Genomic DNA, 23,410 nt, shown 5'->3' on the forward strand with positions numbered 1-23,410 from the left:
GGTACCAAATACACTTCATTGTAAACAATAATAAGCTGAATGACAAAATTATGTTTGATCCATCCCCAAAATTTCAGCTAAATTTAAAAAAGCAAATATTACAGATTGTTTGCTAATATTTGACTATTCACCATTGACGATGGAAAATTAAATTATTTGATCTTCTTCTTTGTGTGTTTTGTTTTTGTGTCCCTGTGTTCGGGATGGCCTCCCACGCACCTCCCGCCCGAAATTTAGTTATATACTTATCCTTGTTACTTCTCTTTTGTGTGTTTTTTTTTATTTTGTTAGTTTTTTTGCCGTGTTAAATTTCGGAATTATTAGTATGATGGTATGTTGATGTTTTTTCTATGTTTTTGCACTGTCCCAGCCTTACGAGCTCTGCTCTCTGTTGGGACATAATATTGTTTTTGTATTGTTTTAAGTTGAATAAAGAAAAAGTTGAAAGTTAAGTTATATAATGTTCGTTGTAACTCGTTCATTCGACAGAGCTCTTTCTACTCTAAAAAGCTGTACTAATTTTCTTTTTGAGTAATTTAGTTTTTAATTATTTTTTTCGCTTTAAAATGGAATGTCCGGGAGATAAATACTAAACTTTTTATGCTAAAAGGTATTTTTTGTGCTAGAAAATATATTATGCTGAAAATATGAGAAAGTCGAATATGTATTCTTTTTTAGGGGTCGTACATATCTTCTAAATTCATATTGACAAAATAACAGGGCCTAATTCCGTATTTTAAAAAATCAGCCAAAGATTTTACTAGAATCTATTGCTTGTAGATTTGTAGTTAATTTATTCATACAGCCATCGAATGAACACTCAATGAATGGTTTCGTTCAGTACTGAATTTAACTTAGTAATGAGAGCCTTCGTTATCTCTTTCTTTCTTCTACTCGCTAAAAACTGTGTATCTGGCGTGATGCCAAAAATAAAGTGCTTGATGTATATGCTCCATTCTCCTGATGATCATCCCTTTGAGAACAGCTTAACAAAGCGTTTTTGGCAATTATGTCAGAAGTATGAAAATTTCAGATGCGACCTTTAGGGGGGGGGGAAGGGGGACACCAACGTTATCTCTTTGAATTCTAGTTGACTGTCAGTCACATGACTTGTTTACTTGACTTATGTCCAGAATGTCCTTCTGGGTCGTGCTAGAGCCATCTTCTTTACAGAGAGCTGATTGATCAGCTCTCTGTAGGATACTCGGTGATTTGATAGTTTGACTGTAGGTCAAACTATCTGTATTTAAATTAAAAGTAATTTTAGGTGACTGTAACTAGTAGGCCTAAGTTAGCTTAACCAATTCTACTACATTTTAGAATCTGCTGATGAGCTCAATAATTTCGTATAGAAGCATATTTAATATTTATTAATTGCCATAAAACGATAATTACTTTAACTATTGCCTGGAATTTTATCACCTGGTTTATTTCTGCTTGAGACCACATCCTCTTGCATGAAATTATTCATGAAAATTGACAGAATAAAGAAAAACTAGGAAATTGACTGGATAGCCCGTTCAATATTTTTTTTAAACCTGTTTAATCTTATGGTCAGTATTTAATACTTAAACATATTTAATACTAACTTGTACTCTTGGCTAGGGCTTTGAAAGATTGGTGTCCAGGGTATAACATCCTAAGACTGATAGTAAGCTTTTTTTCCAGCTTTTTTTTATGTTTTCTCTTTTTTTTCCAGTTTAGATTTTTAAATTTTACAATAAAGGTCATATCCAGCATGTTCAAACTTTTGAAATGATCGCCTAAAATTTTTTTAAAGGGAGGATAAGTTAGGCAATATGTTTCCTTATTTACATCCTTCTGGTTTACACTGCCGTGCTGATTCTTCCTTTGAACCACGGCCATTGTGTCCCAAATTTAAAAAAACGCGTTAAAATAAACCAAAAAACTCGCAAGTGAGAAAGCATTGCTTTTTCTAAGTAATTCAGGAATGGTGACTATTATATGGATTAGTCTTAGTATTAAAATGTTATTTCGACACCAAATTTCTTGGAAGTTTGGAAAAATTACCTGAACCCCCCCCCCAAAATGGCGTCGAATCGAAACAAAAATTGCCATGGAATCTCCATGGCCAAAAACCCTTTACTATAAGCTTGAAGTCCCCTGGCTTGAACAACAAATAAAATTACTTTTTGCATTTTTTTCCTCCTCTGCTATTATCTCAAGAGTTTGAGAAATGTTAGAAATGACCTCTGGGCGTAAAAGCAATGGAATTTATCATAAGCTTGACATAGTTTAACTTTCAACCGAATTTTCTGCTCAAAGCTTGAAGTCCCCTGGCTTGAACAACAAATAAAATTACTTTTTGCATTTTTTTCCTCCTCTGCTATTATCTCAAGAGTTTGAGAAATGTTAGAAATAACCTCTGGGCGTAAAAGCAATGGAATTTAACATAAGCTTGACATAGTTTAACTTTCAACCGAATTTTCTGCTCAAAGCTTGGGCAACTTTTACGAAATTTGATTTGAATTTTGTGTCCTAATTTGGCGATTTTCTTTTGAATATTTAGTATTTACGTGTCAGCCCGCCAACACCCAGTAAGTGAAGTTAAGTTAATCATAATGAAATATACCAAAATATTATAAAATATAAGACTTTAGAAACAAAATTTAGGAAACTAGAACAGAGAATTATGGAAATGAGAGTCCTCAGAAATTATTATGTTCAATACCGAACCTAACTTACCATAGCCACCTCTATATATCGAATATTTAATTAAGATATACTAGCGTCGTAGTTTTTTTCATTGAGACAAAGCTAGTTGTAACCGATTGCAGAGAGTCGAACCGGTTTTTATGGCACTTGGTATTAACCAAGTGACATATAGCAATCGCAAATTCTGTCGGTCTGTCGGTCCGGGTTTTGCTACTTTAGGCACTTCCAGGTAGGCTAGGACGATGAAATTTGGCAGGAGTATCAGGGACCGGACCAGATTAAATTAGAAATAGTCGTTTTCCCGATTTGACCATCTGGGGGAGGAGTGGGGGGCCCGTTAATTCGGAAAAAATATAATAATTGAAGTATTTTTAACTTACGAACGGTTGATCATATCTTAATGAAATTTGATGTTTGGAAGTATATCGTGTCTCAGAGCTGTTATTTTAAATCTTGACCGGATCTGGTGACATTGGGGGGAGTTGGGAGGGGGAAGCCTAAAATCATGGAAAACGCTTAGATTGGAGGGATCGGGATGAAACTTGGTGGGAATAATAAGCAGAAGTCTTAGATGCGTGATTTATATAATTGGAACGGATCCGCTCTATTGGGGGGGGGGTTAATTCTGAAAAAATAGAAAAAATAACGTATTTTTAACTTACGTAGGAGTGATTGGATCTTCATGAAACTTCATATTTAGAAGGACCTCGTAATTCAGATCTCTTATTTTAAATCTCAACCGGATCCAGCGTAATTGAGGGGGGGGCAGTTGGGGGGAACCAGAAATCTTAGAAAATACTTAAAGCGGTGAGATCAGGATGGGAAGGAAGAATCCTGGATAGGAAGGAAAAATGGATGGGAAGGAAGAATCCTTCCTGGATAGGAAGAATAAAAACCTGTCTAAGACACGTGACTGACATAACCAGACCGGTTCTGCTCTCTTTGGTGGAGTTGGAGGGGGGGGGGGTAATTTTGAAAATTGAGTTATTTGTAACTTACGAAAGGGTGACCAGATCTTAATGAAATTTGATATTTAGAAAGATCTTACGCTTTAAAGCTCTAATTTTAAATTCCGACCAGATCCTGTGCCATTAGGGGGAGTTGGAGGGGAAAACCGGAATTCATGGAAAACGTGAAAATTTGGGTATTTTTATCTTACGAATAGGTGATCGGATCTTAATGAAATTTGATATTTAGAAGGAATTCATGTCTCAGAGCTCGCATTTCAAATCTCGACCAGATCTTTTGACATTGGGGGAGTTGGAAGGGGAATCTTGGAAAACACTTGGAGTGGAGGAATTGGGATGAAGCTTGGTGGATAGAATAAGCAAATGTCCTTGATACGTGATTGACGGAACCGTACTGAATTCGCTCTTTTTGGTGGAGTTGGGGGAAGGGGGTTCAGTGATTTGGCGAGTTAGGTGCTTTTGGACGTGCTAGGACGATGAAAATTGGTAGGCGTGTCAGGGAGCTGCAAAAATTGACTTGGTATAGTCGTTTTCCCAGATTCGACCATCTTTGGGCTAAAGGGAGAGGAAAAATTAGAAAAAATAGGTATTTATAACATACGAGTGGGTGATCTGATCTTAATGAATATTGATATTTAGAAGGACATCGTGACTCAGACTTCTTATTTTAAATCCTGACGGGCATTAAGCCTCTTATTTTCCTTTTAAATCAATCTATTGATTCATAGAATTTTGCTAGAGCTCATACCATATGATCTCTTGGCTCTTAGCTCTTCTTGCCTCGTCACAAGTGCCATATGAGCTCTTAGCTCTTGTTCTCTTACAAACAGAGCAAACTTCTTCAGTGTTGTCGGGCTAACACGTAAGTACTGAATTTTGTTTTCACCAGCAGTCTCTTCAGGACATTCATAGTTTTTATTTTAAAGTAGATAACTTCGAAGACCACACTGCCTTTCCATGACGAAAGTAAAACAGTTTAAAAAAGGTATGATACCTTTTTATTGACAGTGAATAGATATAAAATTATTTAACTGGATATTATGAACACATATACAGTGTTCATCATCAGCAGTAAAACTCAAGTTTTACTGCTGATGATGAACCCTCGTTATTAAGAACCCCTCGTTATTAAGTTAAAGAAAAGAAACCTTTTGGGCAACGCCAATCAAATCTCCTTTTTAGAAATCTTTTCAACAGTAGAATGCATTATTTTTAGAAGCATGAAGATCTCTGTTGTAAAACTCAAGTTTTACTGCTGATGATGAACACTGTATATGTGTTCGAAATATCCAGTTAAATAATTTTATATCTATTCACTGTCAATAAAAAGGTATTATCCCTATTTTGAACTGTTTTACTTTTATTTTAAAATAAGATAAAGTAAAAAGAAAATAAGTTAAAAAGGAAATGAACAAAATGAAAGTGGCTGCTCATACCAGTTTTATTATAATTTGAAGTTTGAATTATTGGAATCAGAACTAATTTTAGATTAAATTAATTTTTTTTTTTATTTAGATTAATTGTTTGATTTGGATTTGGTTTTTAATGTTAAATGATTTTTAAAATTTTAATTGATTAGAATGAATTTTAAAACACTTTTAGAATTAATCAATTTGAGAATAAATTAATTATAGTCAATTTGTAAGAATCAGAATTTATTCAGAATTTTTTTTATTTGTGTCAAACTCGTTCTCTATAAAAAAAGATAATAGAAAGATGGAAAATCTTTGCGTTTGGGGTCATTTTGAATCTTCGTAACTCATATTGACATAACACCAAAGCCTATTCAGCACTAAAAATAAAACAGTAAAGGGTTTACTTGAATCTATTATTTGTACAGTTGTAACTAGTCTATTCATAACAGAAATAATTACAGGAAACAGAACTCCTTATACAAGCCTGGTGAAATGCAAAGCGACGGAAAAATAGCGACTATCGTGTGCTCTTTCCGACAGGTATAAAATATTAGACGGTGCACAACCATAAATAAATGGAGGAGTCAAGGATAGGGGGGTCAGGGTGTTTGAACCGCGTATTATCGCCCTGAGCGAAGGGCCTAAATATCTCCTTATCTATTGTGTTTTTTTTATAACTTGCTCTTTTTCCTCTTCATTGGAAGAATTTCTTTGAAAGCACTTAATTTACTCTTTTTTTTTTCTTTAGATGGAAAGCCCATTATGTATGAAAAATCCTTCCTGTATGACCTAGCACAGCAAGATCGAGGAAGAATGCCTCAGTCTGAAGTTCAACCAGAATATGAAATTAGAAGAGGTCAAATGATAGCTATCAACTCTACTTTAAACCTTTCATCAACTCTTGGGAATTTTTATAGAATACAGAATGGAACTTTGCCCTTTCAGCATGTGACAATGAGTTCAAGTTTTATTGACCCAGTTGGAAAAGGTATTGTGATTTCAGGAATTTTTTTCTTAGGAAATGTAGGTGCTAGAAAAGAGTACTAGAGTGTTACATAATTTGGCCTCGTGTTGTCCACACTAAGTCAAACTTAGTAGTAAACTAAGCCAAACCTCCCTCATCCTTTAGTAGTAGGTAATAAAGTTGTCTAACCTCCTGTTTCAAATTAAAACATCAAATTAATAAATTTGAGTTAAAAGTAAGATAATATATATTCAAAATTAAATTAAAGAGAATAAAAAGAATGTAACAGTAGAAAGATTTTCCCGCTGACTGTTTATTGGCTGTAAATGGACCTTGGCAGAGTAGCTGGCAGAGTAGCTGCTAGAGTGATAGTATTCTGACAATTGTGTTTGGCCTAGATCAAGATTTTGGATCTTTTCATCTTCTTCCATAGAAGGTTAATCTCGTCGAAAGTAAAAAAAAAAATCGTCGCATGGTTTGGGCGTTTATGGAAGTTTGTCAAAATAGGGGAATTGAAGGAAATTAAATAAAGTATTATAACAGCCCCGAGATTTATGGGGATGGGGCTGGGAGTAGAGATTCTCTAATATACTCGCGCTATTTGACTCAGTGATTTTTTTTTATTGCTGATTAGTTTTTTTTGTGTGGTCTGTAGTTTTAATCGGTTGCATTATGCTTCTGTAATGGCTTTTATTCCGAAAGCCAGCTGTGATGAGAATAAATAGAAGAACTTTGGTCGCACGCAAGAATCTCCAGTATATACGATTATATTTTTTAGTTGTGGCAGTATTCGCGAATTTCACTGTGGAAATCTCATTGTGATTGTGAATTCTGAGATGTCAGAACTGACTTGGCATGTTTTATGTTTTTATTTCTGTTTCTGTTTCTGTCTAAGCTTCTGTTGCAAAAAAAAAAAAAACAACAGAAAACAGAAATAGGTCATCTGTTTTTGTCTGACCTGTTTCCGTTTCTGTTCTGTTTTTTCTCAGCCTGTTTTTTACGTGCTTGTTTTTCTGCTTGTTTTAGGTTTTTTTCCATTTTACCAAGTGCTTGTGTTTTCACTATTGTCTGACGGATAAAGGTCAGCGAATTTTTGCGCTGTTATCTGTCGGCGAAAGGTCTGAGCTTCTGTACAACAAAAGAAGAAAATGCAATGAAAAGAAGAAAAGTCAATGGTAATTGAATAACAGGGTATAAACGATCCAGAGAGGCAAAAGGTTGAGCCTAAGGTTGAATTTGCATTAATGTAAATAAACTCAGGTTATAAGAAAAGGTTAGCCGATCCAGGTCTGAAGTGAGCTTAGCCTAAAACCTTTGAACTACCTTAAATAGTTCTTTTTACATTCATTAAACATTCAAGGTAAAGGTGCCAGACTCTCCAAAACAGTAGTAGTAGTAGTAGGTTTAGGATTAGTGGTAGTAGGAGCAGTAGTAGTAGTTGTTGTAGTAGTAATAGCAGTAGAATGTAAAACAGTTCAAAATAGGGTTGAAACTTTTTCACTGTCAATAAAAAGATTTCATCCTTATTTTGAACTGTTTTACTTTCGTCATGGAAAGGCAGTGTGGTCTTCGAAGTTATCTAGTAGTAGTAGTAGCAGTAGTCGTAGTAGTAGTAGTAGTAGTAGTAGTAGTAGTAGTAGTAGTAGTAGTAGTAGTAGTAGTAGTAGCAGTAGTAGTAGTAGTAGTAGTAGTAGTGGTAGTAGTAGTAGAAGTAGTAGTAGTAGTAGATCATGAAACACTTCGATGGGTGGTCAGTTTTCCTCACGTAGCCTCGAGATGGATTTGTAGTGCTCATACGGGTATATGGCCTTTCACGTCAATAAATCATACATTTCGTCATCTGGAAAGTGCTGTTGAAGGAGGGGGAAACTATTGAAATTGTCGCTTTTCTGTACTGGAATGAGTTAACTAAGGGATTCGGGGAAAAACTATAGGAAGCTAAAAACGGATTTCATTTAAGTACTTATTACCATTTTCAATCATTTTCTATTTGATTTCTAAAATTAGCAACTTCTCAGATGATTTGGGAATGATTTTATAAGAGAAAACCCATCTACCCGTGTGCTATCTATAGTTTCACCTTTCTGCAATCGTGCCAATAACGAGGGCCCCTGATATTTCCCCTCGTTATTAAGTTAAAGAAAAGAAACCTTTTGGGCAACGCCAATCAAATCTCCTTTTTAGAACGCTTTTCAACAGTAGAATGCATTATCTTTAGAAGCATGAAGATCTCAGTTGTTTCCTCTTTTATTAACCTGAAAGAAATATGTTATAAAGCCGAGGAGCAGTGGTGTCTAAAACCATACAGACCTAACGGATCATTGGGCTCCCCCGTTATTAACGCAAAAGGAGTGCTTTACTTTTTAAAGATAGTAGCATCAATATTAATAACAGTTTCCAGAAAAATTGAGTTTTTAGCGAAAAACCATTCAAAGCTTGAAAAGAAGAGATTATTTTTAAGACAGGATAATTCAATTAAACCCCTCTGTCAGAGGCATCGAACAAGGGCTCTCTCATTGTCCTACTATCTCAGGTTTTTGGCTTGCGCGATATCCCAATATTAAAGTATTAGTCTGAACAAGAATATACATTAGTTAGAATAAACAGTTAGTTTATTACTTGGAATAAATAAGCTTTACGAAAAAATATCAATAACTTTTACTTACATTTAGATCAACAGCTTGCCTGGGCCGAAAAGGGTGCATCATGGCCTTGCTTGGGGGACCTAGAAGGTCCAGCAGCTTCACTGTCATATGGTGCTGGTCTTGAGTGGGCCATGGAGAGACCGCCAATTTCGCCATGTATAGGAACCGTATCCAGACTTGGCAGAACGGTTGTTTTCGCGTTGCATGCCTATGCCCTTATTTTTTTTTGGGGGGGGGGAAATGGTCCAAATTTTACTTAAAAGAGAAATAAAATTTTAGTTTTCCATGAAATGAAAAACTGTATCTTCTGTAGTGAAAAACAACACTCGCCCCCTATTGTACCCACCCCACCATTCCTCAGTTAAATTTTTTTGCTTTCATTCTTGCTATATTATAGTTACAAAAGCTTTATACAAGGTCGTTTCAATATTTAAACACATCCCCCCTTCTTTATCACTGTCAAATCTTTATCTGCTCTCCAGTTTAAATTGTTATGCGAATAGTTTTTCAAAGAAAAGCTTTTAAAAAATTTGTCATTATCCCCGCATCTGAGAATTTTAGTGCTTATTTATTTAAAGCGTTATAATATAGGTTCTGGTACGCGCCTCAAAATATCTTATCAGGGCAAGTGTATAGACCCCCGTCTCATTTTTCTAACCCCCTTTTTCAACATAGCAAAAAAGAAGCTAAACTAGAATTTTATGATAAATTTTACTAAGGTGGGGAATCATTATTATTGGCAGGAAAGGACGTTTGTTTGCTATTCTTAGCATAATGGACATCATTCACTCCCTTCCATTGATAAAATACATTTATGTAACCGTTTAGGCTGATATTTTCCATACGAAAGTAGCTGGTATATAAGCGAGTCTATTTTCAGTAATCACATAACGCTATGTGCGGTACACGTCCTAAAGTAATTATTTACGATCTACCTAAATGAATTAGTTTAGCAGATAACGGGATGCTCCCCTCCTATATAATAGCAGCTGTTTGGTAGGAAATAGGTCTTTACACCAATAAGGGTTTAACCCAACTTATGCATTTTTTTGAACCAAATTGCTTGAAAGCGCTTTTAATGAATTTGTGAGAAAATAAGGTTATTCTATCATTGTGAGAATCGTGTAATAGCAGGATGGGAGTTTTTTTTTTAGATGTTTATCTAATATAGAGAATCATAGTAGGTTAAATTTAGGTGTGCATATCTTTTTTTGGTGGGATATGAGGCTTACCGGTGGTGGAATGAGAGGCTTACCTGTTGGTATCTTTGAGACATATCCGTTTTTGGAAAATCTTGTTATGTTACGTTCAAAACCTAATAGAAGACAAATGTAATTTCCGGTCTAAACACTGTTTTTACAGCCCCCCAGGGACAATGGAATTACTCGGTTCCCCGTTAGAAGAATATTAGACGAGGCTTCTGTTTTCCGGGAAATAACAGGGGTCATTTGTTCCGTAAAATCAATAGTCCCTATAACGGTTCTCCATGTAGAAAATGGCTGAAAATTTGCTAACATGAAATGGCTGATATGCATGAATATATTGGAATGATGTAAGGAATGTGTCTCTTACTTGAAAGGGTGCCCCCTGATTTGGTGGGGGGGGGGCAGAAGGTTTTGAAAGGACATTCAATCTTAGAAATCCTGAAGTAAAGAAGCCCTGAAGGTTTTTAGACATAACACCCAAGGAAATCCTGATTTAGTGTAGTTTTTTTTTAAAGAAAGTATTAGGTAAAAACCAAAGAACTCTTGATTTAGTGGGCCCCGCTGAAGGTTTTTTAAAGAAAATTCTTAGAAATCCTGAGGTAAAGAAGTCCTGAATGAAAAACAATCTTAGAAATCCTAAGGTAAAGAAGCCCTGAAATCCTGATTTAGCATAGGTTTTTTTTAAAAGAAACTATTAGGTTAAATACAAGAAAATCCTTATTTAGCGGGCCCCCTTAAGGTTTTCTAAGGAACAATATTATAAATCTCGAAATAAAGAAGTCCTGGTGGTTTTAATCATAACAATCTTAGGAATTATGAACTAAATAAGCACTGAAGGTTTTCCCCATGGCTCTCGCGGGTTTTTAATTAGAAACTATGACGCAACAGACGCCTTCATCTCTTAGAAAAAATTCCCTATGACGTAAAATGCACATGCTTCTCTTTGGAATAATTCTCTATGACGTAACATGCACCTGATGGCTGTCATGGAATGACGGTACAGAACTCCCGTGGAATCCAGGTATAGGGCTCCCATGGAAACAGGAACCCTGTCACTACTGCTAATACCATTTTTTTTTTTATTATTTGTTTCGTCCTTTATTGATCTTTTCTATGTTCTGTGTGTTTGTTTAATCTTTTCTTTTCCCAATAGGGATTGTCATATCACTTAGCATGCCGTGTTATCATGTGGATCATTTGATTGGTGTAACTGGAGTTGATATAGCCCTTGAAGATTTCCTTGAGAGCGTCATATATAGTCAGGGTGATGATTCCTATGTTTTTGTCATTAATTCGGCTGGTGAGTTTGTTTTTTATCTCTCTTAACGTCTCTCTTACCGATTTTTTCTCCTCTCCCCCCTTCTCTCTCTTCTTTCTATTTTTCATCCGCCCCAGACAAAAAAAACAATAAACAAATGCAGAGACACATCTACCAATGCCCATGCATCATGCTCGTCCATTTTTTTGTCTGTTCAGCACTATCCCTTGCTGTTTTGTTTTTTCATTTACATGCATTTTTTTTTTTGCTCTTTTAAGGAAATTTCTTGGTCATCCTTTGTTTTCTCCCTCCCCCCTTCTTTCATCATGCTTCTTATTGCTAATTCAGACCAATTGTTAAAAGAAAATCTACAATGAAGAATGAACGTGATTTCTGTGCAAATATGTACTGGCTCAATACAAAAATTATTGTAGGGTCCATTGCAGTAGTATTGAATGCAACAGAAACTGGTATAAAAAAGTATTTTTACCCTTGTGGAAGGACAGTGAATTAAGCTTTACATTATGGTCAGTTGACCATTTTATGTACCTATTATTTATTTCATCCATACATTTTATGTATATATTCAGTGGAAATTTTATATACCTAAAGTATGAAGGTCATCATAACAGAAAAATATTGTGGGCCCTGGAAGGTCCGTTGTGGTAATATTTGGCGCAATAAAGACTGATGTACAAAAGGTTGTCTTTACCCTTGTGGTAGCAGAGTGGAATAAGCTGCACATTATGTTCAGTTAACCACTTTATGTACGCATTATGTATTTTATACATAAATGTTATTTATCTATGTAAAATATCCAGAACATCATAATAAACCATCATGCCCCATGGACTCATTTTTGGTCTATTCATGCCTGAAAACAATGATTTCTAGAATTGTACTTTCGGCAACTTCAAAATTGTGAAGTTTTTACGCCAGTAACATTTTCTCAGTATTATTACGTCGAACCGCGAAAATAAATAAGTAAAACTGATTAATACAATTTGACAACGCTAAATATTAACATTCGCCTGACTTCCAAAGCAAAACGTTCTTCAGCTGTTTGGTGCCAAATTTTTAGCTGATATTTTAGCTGATTTTAATTCTTTTTTTTTTACATTTCATGCCCCCTACTACCAAAACTGATAGTTGTTACTACCACGGTTTTCTAAAATTTGATTATTTTTTTTTTCAAGTTCTGAGGTTATCAGGCCGGTGTGATATTTTCTTCAGGGTTGCCACTTTGAACCGTCAAAATAAATAAGCACAATGTAGTTACAAACGTAGTAAGGTTGGCTAAGCATTATGCTTATAAAACTTTGAAAATTAAGAATCTACTGATTCCCAAAGATAACTACAGCTTCAAAGGAAAGCTACACCTTCTTAAATTGTTTGGTGCCATCTGTTCCTTGCTTGTCCTATCCTGTTTTTCTCATTAAATAAAAAATGAAATTAATTAATTTGATTATTTGGTGCCCTCCATAACACTGTGGTCACCTCAGTTACCCTAGTAACAGCCGATGATACCGTATCGTATTTCCTTTGGTTCCTTTTACAGCTGTGATATTCGGTCGTTACGGCAATTTTATTGCCGAGTTTAACAATTTTAGTTACTTAGTCATATAGTATTTGAGTTTTTTGAGGCTCATTATTTGCTATTTTGACTTCTTTCAAATGTTAAATTGATCTGAAAGTTAGAAAAATGCCTCACATGATCACAACTAAAGTTTTTATGGCACTTGGTATTAATGAAATAAAAAAAAACTAGTTTTTTTTAACTGAAAGTAAGGAGCGACATTAAAACTTAAAACGAACAGAAATTACTCCGTATATGAAATGGGTTGTCCCCTCCGCAATCCCTCGCTCTTTACGCTAAAGCTTTTAATTGTTTTAAAAAGTAGAATTGTGGCAAAGAGTCAAACTTTAAAGAGCGTAAAGAGCGAGGGATTGCGGAGGGGCCAACCCATTTCATATACGGAGTAATATCTGTTCGTTTTAAGTTTTAATGTCGATCCTTACTGTGAGTAAAAAATTATTTTTTTTTTATTTAATTTCTGAACGTTTTTGAATTAATGCATGTTTGATTTTGACTCTCCGCACATAAATTATTAAAATGAAATTTGCATATTAATTCTTTTTTTAGGCTAAACGGCTTTCTCTTAGTTTTGATTAGACGATTTTGAGAAATAAGGGATGGGGAAGGAGGCCTAGTTGCCCTCCATTTTTTCGGTTACTTAAAAAGACAACTAGAACTTTTAATTTTTAACGAACGTTTTTATTAGTAAAAAATATACGTAACCTAAGAATTAACTTACGTAACAAACTTATATATTCTTATATTTTTATTATGTATATGAGGGGGTTTGTACCCTCGTTAATACCTCGCTCTTTACGCTAAATCGTAAGTTTTGTCCCTATTCCTTAAGAATGACCTCTGAATCAGAAAGGCCGTAAAACAGATAGTTGAAATTACTAAAAGTACTTTAGCATAAAGAGCGAGGTATTTATCTCTTCCTAAATACCTCGCTCTTTATGCTAAAGTATTTTTAGACCCCCTCATATGCGTAATAATCTCTGTTCGTTTTAAGTTTCAATGGTACTCCTTACTTTCAATTGAAAGAATTTTTCCATGTTTATTTTTTCATTTTTTTTTATAGTAATTTTAGAAAATCCTGCGCCCTTTTCATTGAATTTCTGTTCCCCCATGACATATTTCTCCGAGGAAAGATTCTCCCACATAGCCCCCTCCCCGCAACCCCACCCCCAAAACAAAAAAAAAATCCCCTGAAAACGACTGTACATTTCCCAATAACCATTATTATATGTAAATATTGGTCGAAGTTTGTAACTTGCAGCCCCTCCCCCAGGGATTGTGGGGGAGTAAGTCATTCGCAAAGACATTGTTATTATGGTTTTCGACTATGCGGATAAAATGGCTATGTCAAAATTTTGATCCGTTGACTTTGGGGAAAAAATGAGCGTGGGAGGAGGCCTAGGTGCCCTCCAATTTTTTTGGTCACTTAAAAAGGGCACTAGAACTTTTCATTTCCGTTAAAATGAGCCCTCTTGCGACATTCTAGGAACACTTGGTCGAGACGATGACCCCTGGAAAAAAAAAAAAAAAACACGCACTCGTGATTTGTTTTCTGGCAAAAAATACGAAATTCCACATTTTTGTAGATAGGAGCTTGAAATTTTTGCAATAGGGTTCTTTGATACGTCGAATACGATGGTGCGATATTCGTTCAGATTCTATGAATTTTAGGGGGTGTTTCCCCTATTTTCCAAAATAAGGCAAATTTTCTCAGGCTCGTAACTTCTGATGACAAAGATTAAATTTGATGGGACTTGTATATTTAAAATCAGCATGAAAATCCGATTCTTTTGATAAAAATTCCGTTTTTAGAGTTTCGTTTACTATTGAGCCGGGTCTCTCCTTACTACAGTTCGTTACCATGAACTGTTTGACCAAGTGACATATAGCAATCGCAAATTCTGTCCGTCTGTCTGTCGGTCCCAGTTTTGCTACTTTAGGCACTTCCAGGTAAGTTAGGACGATGAAATTTTGCAGGCGTATCAGGGACCGGACCAGATTAAATTAGAAATAGTTGTTTTCCCGATTTGACCATCTGTGGGGGGAGGCGGAAGCCGGTAATTTCGGAAAAATAGAAAAAATGAAGTATTTTTAACTTACGAACGGTTGATCAGATCTTAATGAAATTTGATGTTTGGAAGGAAATCGTGTCTCAGAGCTTTTATTTTACATCTCGACCGGGTCTTTTGACATTGGGGGGAGCTGGGAGGAGGAAACCTAAAATCTTGGAAAACACTTAGAGTGGAGGGATCGGGATGAAACTTGGTGGTAAAAATAAGCACAAGTCCTAGATACATGATTGAAGTAACCAGAACGGATCCGCTCTCTTTGGGGTAGTTGGGGGGGAGGCTTAATTCTGAAAAGTTAGAAAAAATGAGGTATTTTTACCTTACGAATGGATGATCGGATCTCAATGAAATTTGATATTTAGAAGGATATCGTTTCTCAAAGCTCTTATTTAAATCCTGACCTGATCTTGTGACAATGGGGGAGTTTTTTTTTTGGGGGGGGATAACCTAAAATCATGGAAAACGCTTAGAGTAGAGGGATCGGGATGAAAATTAGTGGGAAAAATAAGCAGAAGTCTTAGATACGTGATTGATATAATTGGAACGGATCCGCTCTATTTGGGTGAATTAGGGGGGGGGGGGTTAATTCTGAAAAATTAAAAAAATGGCGTATTTTTAACTTACGAAGAATTGATCGGATTTTCATGAAACTTCATATTTAGAAGGACCTCGTAACTCAGATCTCTTATTTTAAATCTCAACCAGATCCAGCGTCATTGGAGGGGGGGGGACCGGAAATCTTAGAAAGTACTTAAAGCGGAGAGATTAGGATGAAACTGGATGGGAAGAATAAAAATAGGTCTAAGATACGTGACTGACATAATCGGACCAGACCTAATTCGGAAAAATGAGGTATTTGTAACTTACGAACGGGTGATCAGATCTTAATGAAATTTGATATTTAGAAGGATCTTGTGCTTTAAAGCTCTTATTATAAAATCTGACCAGATCATGTGACATTGGGGGGAGTTAGAGGGGGAAACCGAAATTCTTGGAAAACGTGAAAATCGGGGTATTTTTATCTTACGAATAGGTGATCGAATCTTAATGAAAACTTGATATATAGAAGGATCTTATGTCTCAAATGTTCTATTTTCGACTCGAATTGGATCCGGGGACGTAAGGGGTTGCAGGAGGGAAACAGAAATCTTGGAAAACGCTTAGAGTGGAGAGATCAGATGAAACTTGATGAGAAGAATAAGCACAAGTTCTAGATATGTGATTGACATAATTGGAGGATTCGTTTTCTTTGGAGGAACTGGGGGGGGTGTTAATTTGGAAAAATTAGAAAAAAATTGAGGTATTTTTAACTTAAGAACGGGTGGCGGGATTTTAATGAAATTTGATATTTAGAAGGAAACCATGTCTCAGAGCTCTTATTTCAAATCCCGACCAGATCTGTTGACACGTAGATACGTGATTGACGTAATCGTACTGGATTCGCTTTCTTTGGTGGAGTTGGGGGGAGGGGTTTAGTGCTTTGGCGAGTTTGGTGCTTCTGGACGTGCTAGGACGATGAAAATTGGTAGGCGTGTCAGGGAAGGGACTTGCACAAATTGACTTGATAAAGTTGTTTTCCCAGATTAAACTATCTGGGGGACTAAAGGAGAGGAAAAATTAGAAAAAACTGGTATTTATAACTTACGAGTGGGTGATCGGATCTTAACGAATTTTGATATTTAGAAGGACATCGTGACTCAGAGCTCTTATTTTAAATCCCAACCGGTATTAAGCCTCTGATTTTCCTTTTAAATCAATCTGTTGATTCTTAGAATTTTGTTAGAGCTCATACCATATGAGCTCTTGGCTCTTAGCTCTTCTAGCTTCGTCACAAGTGCCATATGAGCTTTTAGCTCTTGTTTAAAAGACCTGGGATATCAAAATGAAAACATTTTGGCCCCTAATTCCCCCTCATACCTAAAACTATTTTTTGTTTCTTTGGCTGTTTCAAAATTATGAAGTCATCCGGTCGGTGTTACATTTTGTTCACTGTTGCCACTTTGAACTGTAAAAATAAATCAGCCGAAATAGTTAGGTAAGGTTGACAACCCCTTTTTGTCCGTAAAATTTCGAAAATTAAGAATCTACTGATTGCCAAAGACAACTTCCACTTCCAAGAAAAGGTACACCTTCTTCAGCTATTTGGTAGAAATAGTCGTTTTCCCGATTTGACCATCTGGAGGGCATTGGGTGGCCCGTTAATTCGGAAAAAATAGAAAAAATGAAGTATTTTTAACTTACGAACGGATGATCAGATCTTAATGAAATTTTATATTTGGAAGCATATCGTGTCTCAGAGCCGTTATTTTAAATCCCGACCGGATCTGGTGACATTGGGGGGGGGGGAGCTGGAAGGGGGAAACCTAAAACCTTGGAAAACAATTAGTCCTAGATACATGATTGACAAAACCGGAACGGATCCGCTCTCTTTGGGTAGTTGGAGGGGGGTGGTTAATTCTGAAAAATTAGAAAAAAACGAGGTATTTTAACTTACGAACGGGTGACCGGATCTCAATGAAATTTAATATTTAGAAGGAGATAGTTTCTCATAGCTCTTATTTTAAATCCCGATTGGATCTGGTGACATTGGGGGAAGTTTGGGGGGGCCTAAAATCGTGGAAAACGCTTAGATTGGAGGGATCTTGAAACTCGGTGGAAAAAATAAGCAGAAGTCTTAGATACATGATTTACATAATTGGAACGGATCTGCTCTATTGGGGGGGGGGGATTTATTCTGAAAAATTAGAAAAAATGACGTATTTTTAAATTACGAAGGATTTATCGAATCCTCATGAAACTTCGTATTTAGAAGGACCTCGTAACTCAGATATCTTATTTTAAATATCAACCGGATCCAGCGTTATTGGGGGGCATTTGGGAGGGGGGACCGGAAATCATAGAAAATACTTAAAGCGGAGAGATCAGGATGAAACAGGATGGGAAGAATAAAAACCTGTCTAAGATATGTGACTGACATAACTGGACCGGATCTGCTCTCTTTGGTGGAGTTGGGGGGGGGGTAATTTGGAAAAATGAAGTATTGGTAACTTACGAAAGGGTGACCAGGTCTTAATGGAATTTGATATTTAGAAGGATCTTGTGCTTTAAAGCTCTAATTTTAAATTTCGACCAGATCCTGTGACATTGGGGGGAGTTTAAGTGGAAAACCGGAATTCTTGGAAAACGTGAAAATTGGGGTATTTTTATCTTACGAATAGGTGATCGGATCTTAATGAAATTTGATATTTAGAAGGAATTCATGTCTCAGAGCTCTTATTTCAAATTCCGACCAGATCTTTTGACATTGGGGAGAGTTGGAGAGGGAAATCTTGGAAAACACTTGGAGTGGAGGAATCGGGATGAAGCTTGGTAGGTAGAATAAGCAAATGTCCTTGATATGTGATTGACGTAACCGTATTGGATTGACTCTCTTTGGGGGTGTTGGGGGGAGGCGTTCATTGATTTGGCAAGTTTGGTGCTTTTGGACGCGCTAGGACGATGAAAATTGATAGGCGTGTCAGGGACCTGCACAAATTGACTTGATAAAGTCGTTTTCCCAGATTCGACCATCTGGGGGGCTAAAGGGAGAGGAAAAATTAGAAAAAATGGGGTATTTATAACGTACGAGTGGGTGATCGGATCTTAATGAATTTTGATATCTAGAAGGACATCGTGACTCAGAGGTCTTTTTTAAATCCTGACCGGCATTAAGCCTCTGATTTTTCTTTTAAATCAATCTATTGATTCTTAGAATTTTGTTAGAGCTCATACCATATGAGCTCTTGGCTCTTAGCTCTTCTTGCCTCGTCACAAGTGCCATATGAGCTCTTAGCTCTTGTTTGTTTATCCATTCCTGTTTTTCTAATTAAATTAAAAATAAATTAGTTATTTTGGTTATTTAGTGCCTTCGATTACCAAAAACTGCATATTTATTTTTTTTTTTCATTAAAAATGGGATTATCAATTTTACCAGTCTGTTTTTCCATAGTACTTGAATCTCAGTAACGCCCTTTCTTAGGAATTTGTAATGGCAATTACAATGTAAGTTCGAAAAACTTGTATAACATAGTCTTTATTTTCATATTTTTGGATGTATTATTAAATGTATTGAAGTATTAATAATATTGAAGTAGTCATAAATATGTGGAAGCGCAATGGATAAAGCCACGACTGGAAACAGCTCAAACCTGACTACTTGCAACACCTTCATCCTCGAGGAGTTGCGATGCTTCAGGTAAACATATCGAAGAATTATAGTAATACAGATAATAATGTTATTTGAAGTAATTAATTTATATCGCACAATAGAGACACGAGATATAGAATAATAAATAAATAAAAAACTCGAAAAATAAATGCATTAAACCATTGAACAAAAGGAAGATCAGATCTAACCCTAAATAGTCCTCTTCTTTTAACCTCAAATCCAATTTTTTATACGACATCAAAACATTAGTAGCACTCAAATTATGAACAAGCTTTTGGTTTCTATTCCCCCTAGCCAACAACACTAAACCTTGCAATAGGTATGTCTACTAACAACTCGTTGTAGCACCAAACCGCCTAGGACAAGACAGATTGTGCACACTCTTCCTCCGCCCCAACTTATTGAAGGCCTTACTCTTTACTCCCTCGCATAAAGTTCCAATGCCCTTTAAATTCTTCCTTGTGATCTCTTCCTAACCCACCTGCTTTTGATTTGACCCGAGATAGATGCCACTAAGCACAAATTTGGCCACCCGTCATCTTTCATCCGTGAAACGTGGCCTTGTCATCTTAACCTTTCTATTATTATAGCCATAGAAAGCGCGATCGATCCATATGTTTTATACAGCTCGCATTAACAAAATACGATAGTCGTATGTCTCATATCGTGAAGCGAGTAAAGGATTAATAGTTTATCAGACACTTGACGTGCCTGATCAGGCTTTAAGATAGAATTTGTACGTCTTCTTTTTAAAGGGCTAATCTGCCATTCTATTATTTTAAGCAAAGCGGGATCATACAGTCTTTAATTCTTAGGTTTTGTAATCTATCATCCGTTGTTGGGAAGGCCTGGTTCGATTCTGGAACAACCCATGCACGTTGATTTAAAGTTTTTTGAAAATGACATAGATTTTGGCGAAGTCAGAGAAAGAATTCTTCGTGAACCTAGCGGCTATGCAACCCTGTTAACGACTAAAAATGACTGTGGTGCTGGATGCGAGGTAAGTTTTTTTTTGTCTTGGTTTAATGCCGACTAGAAGGCAAGATCAAGGACTCTAATAAAATTGAATAGTGTATATATTCCCCTGTCTCCTTCAACTGACGCCATTGGAGAATGTTAAACTTGATTCTTTCTTAGAGAGCTTTGCCACATAATCAATCTGAAGTTTTGTTTTTCCTCCTCAAATTTAGCCTACTTTCAGATATCATGTATAGACGCAACCAAACCTTTAAAATATTTTTTTCCTCAAGGGGAAAATGTTGACTAGACGAACTGACGAAGAAACTTATAAATTGCTTTTTCAAGCTGATTGGAGTGCCGAAGTTGGTATTTTTTTTTTTCAGAAACTGTTTTCGGTTGTTTTCTATGAATCTTGTTTTTCTTGGTTGAAGGATGCCTAGAAGGTTGAGATCTAGGAATATGATAAAAAAGTGTCAAATCAAGGACTTTATATAGGACCTTGGTAAAGTTTTGCATTATGTCTGTCTTTTATTAAATGGTAATTTAAGAGATTTTTTTTATTTTGTAAATTAGTGTCCTTTTTTGCCCTTTTCAAAATAATGTCAAAATTAAAACGAATTAATTATAAAACAACCTGCTCATGGTACCCTTGCTTACCCAAATCTTAGTCCATAAATTGAATTGTGGGAGATGTCATGTAAATTCTCCACTCCAAATGCGACATAGGTTCAACCTATGCCGGGAAACCACCCCCAATGCTGAGGATGGATAAAAGGTGTTTTGAATGCGTTCCCAGCCCCAAGGATGCATTGGCATTAGGATCTCTTGGTCTGTGTTAGGATAACCAATCGAAAAGGTTTCTTTTACCTGGTTACAATTTATTATAAAAAATCCTAATTTTAAACCTAAACCTCGATAAAAGACTAGTGGCAGATCAGATATTTAGTTATACATGGATCCTCGAGTCTAGGAATAAAAAGAAAATATTAATGCCAAGCATAACGTGAGTCAAAAATCTATTAGAATATGGGAAACAATTAGAAATAATTGATAACAAGAAAAAGGGCTTGGGCCAAAATAAAAAATAAAGAAAGAACTAAACATGGAATAATTGTTTCTGACTATGGTTTCAAAAATTGAAACAATTTTTCAACCGAAATTTAATTCGGATAGAATAATTTGCTATCGTAAACTTTATTTGTTATTGCTATTGGATATTTTGTTCCTCTGTTATGTCAGTTGGTGTTTTACTTTCTTCAATATGTATTTTTTTTTCACTGATGAGAGCTTAGTGGAGGTTGTTGGCAAAATGTCAGCCTTTTTCCTAGTTCTATTTAACCGGCTTAAAATTTTCCTCGTTCTTTTTTGCTCTTTCTTTACTTATATAGATGTATCTAGCTAATGGGGTCTCACAACTGAGTTACAATACCCGCACACAGGGCTTAAAATGTTTTGTCACACTAAAAATGTTGTTGAAAGACTTTCCCTTCCTATAAAGTTGAAAAATTCCTGAAAATTCCTATAAGTTCCTATAAAGTATTCCCTCCCCCTCTTGGGGAAAATCTTTTTATCCCTTTTTTTTTACCTGAAGGACCAAAAATACATATTTATTTTGTTACTGCTTATATTTGTTCACACTCAATATGTTAAATTTAATTTGCTATATTGTGTGTATTTTAATTGTTTTCAGTTTTCTTATTATTATTTTTTTTTAGATTATTTTGTTTGATTTTTCTAATCCCATTTTTTTGGTTTCTTGCTCTTTTTTTTTCAGTGCTGAAGTTGCCTTGTTTGATATAGGCGATTTTCTCTTCTCTTTTCTATTTCTTGTTTCTTTTTGATATTTCTCTCTTTTTTTGTCTGTTTCAGTGGCTTCCATCTTTTGTATTTGCTCTAACACAGTATTCATATTTACTTGGAATACTAGGTACCGGTTTCCTGTTCTTAGCTTTTGTGACAAGACGATTAATTTAATGCTTTTCTTTAAGTCGTCGAAATTGTACACCTGGCAGCACTTACATGATTCCCCTTTGATAATATGCGTAGTAACCACATCAGACAAAGAAAGGAGCAAAGTTGATGGATTAAGGATGGTTCCCACCTATCATGTAGTTTATCATCGATTGGATCTAAACGCTGGGCTTAGCTCTGTAAAGATGTGTATGCAAGCAAAGCAAACTGTCACATTTGGTATGAATATATATTTTTTTTTGCAATTACAATTTAATATATTATTTTAGAAAATATGTTTATACTATAATTGTACATTTATTTGAGTATTTTCAAATATTTACTAAATATTTACTATATATTTATTTTATATTATTATATTATGATATTATATTTAATAGAAAAAAATCATATATTGTTTTACGATTATCTTAGAAATATAATAGTAATTAAAAATTTAAACATATATCGTCGTGTCCAAACCAGTAGACATATGTCAGGGTTTATAATTTCTGGTAAAAATTCTTGGCAAATCTTTCCCCTTAGATTTACACGCTGCAAAGAAAGCTTTCATTGGTAATACCCAAACAGGTCCATTTGTTACCAACCAAAGGCAATGAGTTTTTTTTATTTTATGTTATTTTATTTTTTATTTATATTTTATTTTGTTTATGTTACCAACAAAATGCAATGAGTTTTTTTTATTTTATGTTATTTTATTTTTTATTTATATTTTATTTTGTTTATGTTACCAACAAAATGCAATGAGTTTTTTTTTATTTTATGTTATTTTATTTTTTATTTATATTTTTTTTATTTATGTTACCAACAAAAGGCAAAGAATTTTTTTATTTTATGTTATTTTATTTTTTATTTATATTTTTTTTATTTATGTTACCAACAAAAGGCAATGAGTTTTTTTTATTTATGTTATTTCATTTTTTATTTATATATTTTTTTTGTTTATGTTACCAACAAAAGGCAATGAGCTTTTTTTATTTTATGTTATTTTATTTTTTATTTATTTTTTTTTTTAATGTTACCAACAAAAGACAATGAGTTTTTTCTCTTTTATGATATTATATTTTTTATTTATATTTTTTTTATTTATGTTACCAACAAAAGACAATGAGTTTTTCTTTTATTTTATGTTATTTTATTTTTATTTTTATTTTCTTTTATTTATGTTACCAACAAAATGCAATGAGTTTTTTTTTATTTTATGTTATTTTATTTATATTTATATTTTTTTTTATTTATATTACCAACAAAAGGTAATGATTTTTTTTTTTTTTGCAGGAAAACAAAAGGTTTTTGAATCTTTTTATGTAGGACTGCTTTTGTACAAGGTTTGAAAATGACAGTGTGTAGCTCAATAGTCTGATAAATTCAGACATTTTGTCCAATTTTTGCACAGTTCTCTTATTTTATTGCATTCAGTTTATTCCATATTGGACTAATAATTTGATATTTACTGTTAACATTCTGCTGAAGTTGAA

At 34.8% G+C, this 23,410-nt stretch overlaps 1 protein-coding gene across 1 annotated transcript in view; it reads left to right on the forward strand.

The window, feature by feature from the left end:
• LOC136032695 (VWFA and cache domain-containing protein 1-like) overlaps positions 1–23,410 on the forward strand; it is a 97,330-nt gene that overhangs the window by 35,747 nt on the left and 38,173 nt on the right. Inside the window, exons 9-12 of the mRNA XM_065712995.1 lie at positions 5,808–6,047; positions 11,027–11,173; positions 19,817–20,001; positions 21,950–22,151. Coding sequence (XP_065569067.1) covers positions 5,808–6,047; positions 11,027–11,173; positions 19,817–20,001; positions 21,950–22,151 — 774 coding nt within the window. The remainder of the gene's footprint in view (positions 1–5,807; positions 6,048–11,026; positions 11,174–19,816; positions 20,002–21,949; positions 22,152–23,410) is intronic.

Source organism: Artemia franciscana, chromosome 11, assembly GCF_032884065.1.
Source record: "Artemia franciscana chromosome 11, ASM3288406v1, whole genome shotgun sequence".
NCBI classification, from domain to species: Eukaryota; Metazoa; Arthropoda; class Branchiopoda; order Anostraca; family Artemiidae; genus Artemia; species Artemia franciscana.